This window comes from Sinohyriopsis cumingii, chromosome 8 (genome assembly GCF_028554795.1).
Source record: "Sinohyriopsis cumingii isolate HCF-2022 chromosome 8, ASM2855479v2, whole genome shotgun sequence".
NCBI lineage: Eukaryota > Metazoa > Mollusca > Bivalvia > Unionida > Unionidae > Sinohyriopsis > Sinohyriopsis cumingii.
Window position 1 is genome coordinate 57,203,228 of NC_142968.1, and position 10,099 is coordinate 57,213,326.

At 36.5% G+C, this 10,099-nt stretch overlaps 1 protein-coding gene across 1 annotated transcript in view; it reads right to left on the reverse strand.

Moving 5' to 3' along the window:
• Nucleotides 1-5,924: 5,924 nt before the first annotated feature.
• LOC149793590 (uncharacterized) overlaps nucleotides 5,925-10,099 on the reverse strand; it is a 23,331-nt gene continuing 19,156 nt past the window's right edge. Inside the window, exons 7-9 of the mRNA XM_089967552.1 lie at nucleotides 8,598-8,721; nucleotides 7,622-8,047; nucleotides 5,925-6,989 (exon numbers count right to left, since the gene is read on the reverse strand). Of these exons, the coding sequence (XP_089823678.1) occupies nucleotides 6,598-6,989; nucleotides 7,622-8,047; nucleotides 8,598-8,721 (942 nt within the window). The 3' untranslated portion in view covers nucleotides 5,925-6,597. The remainder of the gene's footprint in view (nucleotides 6,990-7,621; nucleotides 8,048-8,597; nucleotides 8,722-10,099) is intronic.

The following is a 10,099-nucleotide window of genomic DNA, read 5'->3' on the forward strand; positions in this document are numbered from 1 at the left end:
CTCCGACCTCAGAGCATGTGGTATTGCAACTCACATTGATAGAATATCTCGCACCTCACGAAATACCATACAGATTCGTCGCCCACATACTCTTCGTTGCGCCGTTGAATTGTGGCGTTGACTTGGAGGACTAACTTGCCAGTTCGCGTGACTGCGGTAGCGCTGGTCTGGATAAAGGTCGTCCCTTTTGATGTTTCTTTCTGATTTTTTTTAATCGTAGACGTTCTACTGGCCTGGTGCAGATGTCTCCTATAGGTGGCTAAACGTCAAGTCGTCAAGTTCTCTTAGCTGCCTGCATATGATATTCTGCGGACCAGGCACCATGGCATAAGAAATGCCAATTCGTCTACTTCGAGCCTATGATTTTCTAGCACAGTTATAGTGTGACCCTTCGCAATCTCGGCGGATCTTCCCTGCTGTCACGGAATTAAACTCTTTTATTTATTGAATATATGTACTCGGGTTTCGTTTATCGTGTACAACGATATCAGAGGGTGATTTATATGTATATTGTGTCATATTTCAAAATAGTGAGTTCGGTTCAACCCATGCAGCACGTGCGAAGTGCTCTCGATGCGACGAACCGATTGCCTACAATGCACAGACTGTCTGTGCATAAATACCTCACCGTATGTACATTTATTTACAGTGGGCTCTCTGCTTCAGTGACTTGCACATCTTCAGCTGTAGGGGAATGTAAGTTTATTAATTTCTCGTCTATAAGTTCTAACTTTTGTATTACCACGTTTATATTTTGTATGTTTGCTATGTATCTTTGGTGTATGCAGTATAATACACATATTTCTATTCTTGTTTTCGACTTAGCAAGGGATTTTTATTAGTAATGTAAAGCTACATTTTTTAAGAACTTTTTAATATAGTAGGATTCTTTTCGAGCAGGATTTGGTTTAGTTTTGAACCTGTCATTTTGTAATTATTGTGCTGATAATGTAATCTATATAACTTACCGTGTATAACGTCATTACGTTATTAGGCCCGTGCAATGTATAGTACACGGTATTGCATATATTTTCAGCTGTCTAGTGTCTGTGACCGGAGTGTCTCTGTCTGTGACCAGAGTGTCTGTGTCTGAAGTGACCAGAGTGTGTAATGCCTGGAATGTCCGGAGTGTCTAATGTCCAGAGGGTCTAATATTTCGGAGTGTTCCGAAGTGTTCCGAGTGTTCGGAGTCTGTAGCAGCTGAATTGTAGCAGCCGTGGAGCTGAAACAGTGTACTGATGACGGAGTGTATCTCCGTATATTGTAATTTGTTAGCCGTGGGCTAATTTTGGAGTTCGTAAAACCCAGTGTATCTTTCGGGACTGTAAAGATAAGTTGTATACCCGGTTATCTTGTTAGACCTGCCGCTTTACAAAACCTAGTATGACTGAAGGATCAAACCTGCGCCTTGGAATATGAACTAGCCGCTAGAGCGGATCAGGAGGTACAACCATGTGCCTAGCTGACGGGACTGGCTATTGGGCTTTAACTGGTTTTGGGACTATCTGAATAGACTCACCGCCAGTGCATCCAGCGTGTCATCATATTCACTTTGGGATATCTGTCCTCTGTGTAAGAGCCCATTCAAGCGAGCGAGAGTAAACATTGCTTAAATCTTATAATCAATCTATATTAGATGTCTTGATATGGTTGACTATAATATAAAATCTGTTTATGTACACCCAATAAATACGCGTGACAGATATAGTTGGCGGTGTGCCTGCTCATTTAGCCCATATAGGATGAGAATCTCACAGTATTCTAATATCGGACAGTATTCTTGCATGTGTTTTTCCAGGCGCGGCGTTTGCCCTTTCAGGCCCTTCATTACTAGCTTGAATACCTTTTTAGCTCTTTTTATGTCTCGTTACTTATCATTTCCCTTCTTGCTTTGCTTCCGTGTTGCTAACTAAGCTCAGTTCCTGACTGTGTTCCAATTTAACAGCCATTGCATAGCACTTTCAGAATCTGCCCCGTCTCATCATTCGTCAGTGAAATATGTAGTATTCGTTCACACATGAAGCCACGCACTCTTAATTCCTTCCACCCAGATGCCACATGCAGCTATAAATACTCTCTATTTTTGTGTCTAAAGCAACGATCGTATATATTCCACACAGTTATGTTTCGTGTTTTTGTATGCCAGTTTAACCCCATCATGTTATATCATTTGCCGACAACCCAACTGCGCCCCTCGTGAGTTGCAGGACTGCATTTTGTACTTCAAACTCTCAGTCTCGACCGACAAAGGGGCATAACAGTCGTCTGAGCATGCATTGTATTAGATCAGTGTATCAGGTGGAGGACTGAAAGGTTTGCACCAGTCCCCAACGGGGGTGGGGGTAGTTGGGCGTGACAAAAAAAAAAACAGCAATTTGAGGTCCCCTGAAAATTTAGGATCCTTCTTCTTTCACACTACTTGTGTTTCTTGCGCCAAGTCAACTAGTAACCTTAGCCGAAGGTTAAAGTTCGGAAAAAGCTATGTATGGTGCTCAGTCAATACCTTTCAGTAAATAATGTTTATAGCCAACAAGGACCAATGTGTCCATCTTATTTATTGTTCGTTTGCATTTATTTTCAGAACTGACTCACATGGCACACTTCGAATCTCGAGTAAAGCATTATGTAATGACCGAGTGTGCAAGCAATATCTGCTTACTGCTTTCTTTAATTAAAATATACCTGGCAGATAAGTTGATGTTTTTCCGGGGATTAGTCCTGCGAAAATATTTTCGAAGTTGTTTCACGCATGCATAAGTATCCAGTAAACCGTGCGTGCTGAATTTTGAGATGATTATTGCGGATACCAGTGCCTTCATTACATGTACCGATGACGTTTTGGTCCGTGAATTGATTTAAGACTGCGCACGAAAGTATTATGTAGAAATGCACATAAATAGGAATGTGCAAAATAAGTACACATGCATTGTTTCATATATGGTATGAAACCTGTATCAAAAACATATATTTTAAAAAAAGATAAATTCCTTTCTGATGGATTACATGGCTTTATTTTGTAGCAGCTTGAGAAAATAGTTGTACAAATCCCAATGCATATTCAATTATGTCACAGCAACATATTATAATATCATTCAGATGAATAAATAATTATAGGTTACTGCATTTGTATGGGAAAATATGAACGTGTTTTGGGATGGAATAATGCACGACCTTTTCCCATACAAATGCAGTAACCTTTTATTATATGCTCATTTGTTAAAATTCTACATAAGGTTTAATTATATAAACAAAATACACTACAAGAAACGACGTAAATGAATGAATGCCGTATTCCAAACTAAATACACAAGCGCAGATTTGTCATTACACAATGCCATCATTATTAATGCCAACAGAACTCCGCCCAAATAAATTTGAACCTAGTCGCGCGCTCGACATAACTTTCGAAAGAAAATGGCGTGTCCAGTTAAAATTGAAAATTGCAGTCATATTGTGAATGAATGCGCATTGCAACAACTTTTCCATTTGATCTGGAATGAATATATTTTGGTATTTTGTTTCGATTCGACTAAAGTTTGTGATTTTGGACTGGATTCATCTGTGCAAATTATACGTGAAATACATCGGATTGAAGTGGCGCGGGAGAAGCCTGTTTACATCTGCAAATGTTTCTGTTTCTGTCATTCAATGTTTGAAATCATAATGTGGGAAAAATATGAAGTCTTTCAAATGCAATTATCAAAAAGACGCTATGGAATTGAATGATTATTTCATTTTGAATGCAGTAAGGAGGATGCAATTGCACTTATAATCGAAATTACAGCAGAATTTCGAAATGTGTAATCCAGATTGAAAACCTATGACATGGCTCATGTAATTCGGATTTACAGAATTAAGAAAATACATTTTGAGGAAATTCAGGATGTAAAACTGTAAGTATATTTTATTTTGCCATTCTTATCACCAGCTAAAGAAGAGAGTATATGACTTGTCACTTGTATGTTATTTGTAAGGACATTTTCTTGCGTATCTTATACAATGTAGCTAGCCTAAATCCGTAACATTGTATCAACGCGGAATAATCCCAAAACATCTGGCATGTGGCAGTCCACGAAACATCTGTTTTAGTTCATTCAGAAACAAATTTAAACAGCCACAACGTAAAGAGCCTCTTACGCGAGTGTACATAATTTGTGTACAAATTAAAAGTGCTGGCGTTCGCGTCCATTGTTTGTTTACAATAGAAAGTAGTTCCTTTATGCACGTGAATGCTCTACGTGTAATGTCGCGCGAGTTCAGTATTGGGTAATATTGAACCATTCTGACAATGTAAAGTTAACGGGGAAAACAATGAGCATATAATAATAACTAAAACTATTTCTTTCCAACAGTATATTAAAATTATGCATGTAAAATAGCTTTCCTTTACGTCAAAAAATAAAAATGTTGCAACTGTTCAGTATGAACCAATATAAACTATTCGTATTGAGTAAAAGAAAGGTAAAATGTGCAGACCAAAAAGTATCTAACCTCTGGATTTTCCATCTATCTTTGAAACTGTAACAGTTATGCGTCAAAAGTATGTATCGTGTGCAATCAGTATATGTAAAAAGCATCAAAAATAGAGAATGTGACGTAAAATGAATACACGGATGCAACTGTTACTCTACACATATAATTTTATATATAACACTTACACTGTATAGATTGTTCGGTTTTAACATGAACTGACCGGTGTTATGTGTGCATAAACAAAGCATGCATGTTGAATTCTACACATTCTAAAGTAGGATTCATTATTAACTCGCTTAAAGGTCGAATCCAACTGCAAACAAAATAGTCTCTGATCTGCCCTGCATAATGCGCATAGTGCAGATCAGGGTCAATGTTGTTTGTTCTGCTGATTACTCCTAATAAACTGCATAGATACAAACCTGCCTGCGCATTAAGCAGCGGCAGATCTGGCTCTGTCCATTTTGTGCTAGGACTTAACTTAATAAACGTGTAAGAAGCATATATTACTACATATAATACAACAATAACGACAAATATGATAAATTCATCAGAAGATTTTGACCATTATCATCGCACGATGCTTTGTAAGATGTAATTAAACTTTTCTTGAAAAACCAAAGCGTGCAAAGAAGCGGGAATGCGCATATAATAAGAATTCAGCGATCAGTAACCTCAACCAAGGTTGATCAATTTTAATTGTCATTTGTTTAAACTGCTTAAAGACTCAGCAAAATTAGAATTAACACCTGAACTGTAAATGTATGTATGTATGTATGTATGTATGTATGTATGTATGTATGTATGTATGTATATATATGTATGTATGTATGTATGCATACATGCATATCAGGTATTCTGTTATTCAAAACAGTCACGAAAATAATATCTGGCGAGAACATATCGAAAGAAGATAAAAGGGCGCAGCTAATATGGAACAAGTTGCCATGTTCCTTTGATCCAACTATGATCCTTAATGTGTAATCTTTACGTATTACTCTCGTTCGTCCAGACGATACAATTTTATTTTCTTAGTATTGATAAAACTATCTGGCGGTCTCCATGCTGTGAACACCTTGCAAATACAAACGTAAAAGTAAAATCTTTCGTCACTTTCAAAACGTCATTGTTTGACTCTCAAGATCTATTGTATATATCAGTAGACATTAATAACATTAAAAGGCTTTTACATATCTTTCATGACACTAACCTTGCCTTTGTTTTACCTATTACACATTGCAGTTTGCGCATTTTTTCCATGACCTAAATTTGTTCCATTGCAAGCACGATTTATTTAACTTGGTGAGGAATCAACTACGTTCTCTACTTTAAACGCATCTCTCTCTCTCTCTCTGTATGTTTGTGTGTGTGTGTATATATATATATATATATATATATATATATATATATATATATATATATATATATATATATATATATATATATATGGTTGTAATGTGTATTATGTTTAGCTTTTGTGATATAGAATTGCATAAAAACAAAAGGAAATGACATTCCACATCATACCGAAATAATTGTAAAGTTACATGTAGGTGTTTAGAGTCATTGGATTCAAGCTTAAAATCCAGCTAATTAAATATCTTATTGTACATATTTCATGAACATCAGTGATAAAGTATCATACAGCTAACATACGTGATCCAGATTAGCTAATAATGCTAACAGTTTTACTAAAACACTTGATAATATCAGTGTGGCCTGAGTCAAATTGTTTATGTAACTTTGTTATGTGGGATATATTTTGAAATCATTCTCAACCGTTTGAAAATTATACATTGCCGTGTAGTTCGGCTTTTTAAATGACACACGACATACATGGCATGCTCGCAATTATGACTAGCTAGGTTAGAGTAAATGAAAAATACCAGGACCATTGCCTAGTAATCGGAATAATTAATAGGATGACGTGTGACAAAAAATGCGACAGGGTTCATCATGTACGCTGGCCAACCTCACAAAAATTACGTAAAGCAACATTCTAAATAATTCTGCTTTACACAAATAATGGAAACATCACAATTTCAAATTTCTTGTTTGCTTACCTAATAAAATTAATATTGCACATACAATTAACATGTTCTATCTACTATGAATACTCGTTATTTAATTTCTTCTTAATCTATTGCTTTGTTGATTCTCCTTATATTTTTTCCCACTGATATCTTTACCACCATTTTCCTGTTTCATGCTAGGATAATATATATTTGGATCATTTCCTTGACATATACTGATATCACAATATTGCCACTCGTAGTTGAATTTCGCGGTAAAACACCATGGTTGGCTACGACGCATTCCTGTTGGATTTCGGCAAAAATTGTGATCTCCAAGTCCGTCCGGGTCAGGGATTCCTGTATTCTTGTACGGGTAGGGTAGTAGTTTGTGAGAATGAGGATACTGGGAGGACCATTTCTGACACGTGATGCCGTCAATCGTATGGTTCATATTCCCGCGGTACACTCGCCCATCTCGATACTTCCCGGGAATACATTTTCCTGCAATATTTAATGGAAATTTAACAATTAGTCTACCACTTAATAAAACAGACCACTTAATAAAATAGAACTTTACATTAATATATACTTTTTCCTTTTCTCATAGATTTTCAGTGTTTTTCCAGTCCTAATAGTCCCGTGTGTGTGTGTGTGTGTATGTGTTTGTGTGTGTGTGTGTGTTTAACCATGGTTGTTGATAACTTGATATACTACGATCGCTTTATGGGATCCTTTAGTAGAAAAACCTTTGAAATAGAATAAGAAACCATACAAACTGCTGTATAAAATGAGGAAAGGTCAAGTTTTATGAGTTACGGTCACGTTTAATAAGTGAACGCCACATTTTTATCGTTATTTTTCACTAATGTATACAACGTCAATTTTTTACTTGAAGATAATCCAACTTTGCACCTTTTATTGTTGGCTTCTCACAAAGAAACTAATGGATTATGGAATCTTTTAGGCGGACACCCCTCTTTCATTCTATAGATCAATATGGAGTAGCACAAATGGCTAAATATTGTTTCAACTGGTCCTGATATTCAACCCTACGGTTTTATCTGTGTTGATATAATAATTTATCTGTGATCTTTATCAGTGCATGATATACTATTTTTTATGCGATTGCTTACTGCTTGCTCTTCTTTCACATATAAACGGATACGTGTAGTTCGGAAGCTGGCTTGTGGAGCCAACCCATGCCCCTTCCCATCCATATTCCTTACTGGTATGGTTAACAACCAGGATCAAGGAGGAGAAAGATGAAGGGTGCCCTTTGTTCCAGTTGGTGTATTTCATCTCTTGCAACTTTTTACCATCTGCGAGGAACCAGCCGAAAGTACCATTCTCGATTTTTCCGCCTGTCCGCCATGATCTTTCTTTGGTGTACTTTTTCAGAAGTTGGTCTCGAAAAAATTCATCTTCTTGTGCGGTATTAATGAAGACCAGTCTGGCTTTGTATTGTTCACAGTACTTGTGCGCAGCTGCAAACTGATACCGCTTCCTGTCTATAAATTTGTAACAGCTCCTTTCATGTTTTTGCCATCCTTTGGGACATTCTGCAATGGTAAATAAAAGTGGAAACAATTCTAAAACAAGGAAAATCTCCAGTGCTATACACTTAAAATTTCACGTGTCTCCACTGGTGTTCATAACGAAAATTAAAGATCCAAATTTTTACAACATAAGACAAATGAATAATGCGAAAGGTTGGTAAATGAAGGAATTTCCTTTTGAACATGCATATAAAAACAAACCCAAATATTATGTACAATAATGTTGTAGAAGGCAATCTCTCTCTCTCTCTCTCTCTCTCTCTCTCTCTATATATATATATATATATATATATATATATATATATATATATATATATATATATATATATATATATATATAAATACATACATACATTCATGATGCGAACGGTAGATAATTTAATTAATTTCCATTTGAAAATACATCTGGTAAAAGGGAAATAATTTCTGTCTGTCTGTCTCTATCTCTCTCTCTCTTTCTCTCACTCCCTCTCTCTCTATCTCTATCTCTCTCTCTTTATATATATATATATATATATATATATATATATATATATATATGAAGGAGACTTACGCATCTCTCTAAAATCCTCCCTGTCTGTACACCCGTACATATCCCTAAGCTGTGCAATGTCATGTGTACTCAGTCCCCTCCTCTGTCCTATTTCAAGCTTCAATTTCTTGCCTATTCCAATAACCTGAGGGAGATAAAGAAGATTAAAGGTGATTCATTATAACTTTAAGCGATCTTGGATGTGACACTTGAATTCCCTGCACACTGACCACATACTTACAGTACTTCGAACGAATTAAATAAATATATTAGCAAAATATACTCACTTATACTTTGGGTTCGGCTGCAAACAATATAAACCCTGATGTGCCGTCGCATAGTGCGCCGACAGATAGGAGATTCAACTGTTTGTTCCGCTGATTACTTCCTCCAAACAAAGACACGTATCTGCCGGCGCACTATGCAACGACATATCTCTGTCTATGCAGTTTGCAGTTGAACTGGACTATCAATCGAGCACATCCGGTAATTGGTACACGTACATTTCTTACCTAACTTAAATGTATGCTTAACATAAGTTCGGGGACCCGAGACTGCGTGGGTTCGAGTCTAGTGAGAAATCTTCTCAGTACCTTCCCGTGGGTCAGCGGTTCTTTCCGGGTTTCTCCCGGGTCCTTCCTCCACCAGTTATACTGACCGCCATGTATTGCCTATCTTGAACCTGAGAAATAGCGTTAGATCCCATGACATCAACATTAGCAGCACTTGTTTTCTGAGCACATGCGTCAAAACTTTAAGCATTCATGTAAAAAAAAAACAAAAAAAAAAAACCCACACGCTGTTATTAACCTTGTAGCAAATACTATGCCAGGAGCATATACACTCTTACATAAGGACATTGTCTTAATGAGGTCATTATTTATAAGGAAACAACTCCACTGGTCATACGCATCAACCAGCCAGTTTTAATCGACCGAACCTATTAAGGTTATCTGCCTTGCGATTGGTTAGCAATGCTTGTATAATAGGTTTTGACGGTCTTTAAAAACTGTCACTTTCGTGTTAAATATTTCATTTACAATTTGTGATGGAAAATGTCATATACCATATAAAGTTATGCGACGTTGCTTGTTATTATTTCCATTATTAAGATCAAGACTTAGAAAAGATCGTAAAGAAGTATGTCTCCATGTAAATTATCAGTAATTTATAACTCTCGTGAATCGAAACGATTCGTTAACAGTGTGCCTTCTTTAGACTCTTATCTTTAGAAAATCCTTAGTTTTTCAAAATTTGGCTAAGATTTTGAATTCTTACTAATCCAAATATAATAAACACTGGCATGTTAATTGGGGTGGGGGCTGGTAATTTCCTAAACATCTCCCCGGATGACGTTTGTAAACAACGGCACGAACGACTAAGAAGAAGATGAACGGCTACTGTCTGCAGAGACTATTCTACCTTTGAGTTAGATTCGTTTATCACGGACAAAATGCTGATAAGGTAGGAATTGTAATGCTATATCTTCTAGTTGTAACCGTAAATTTTCCATATTTCCCACT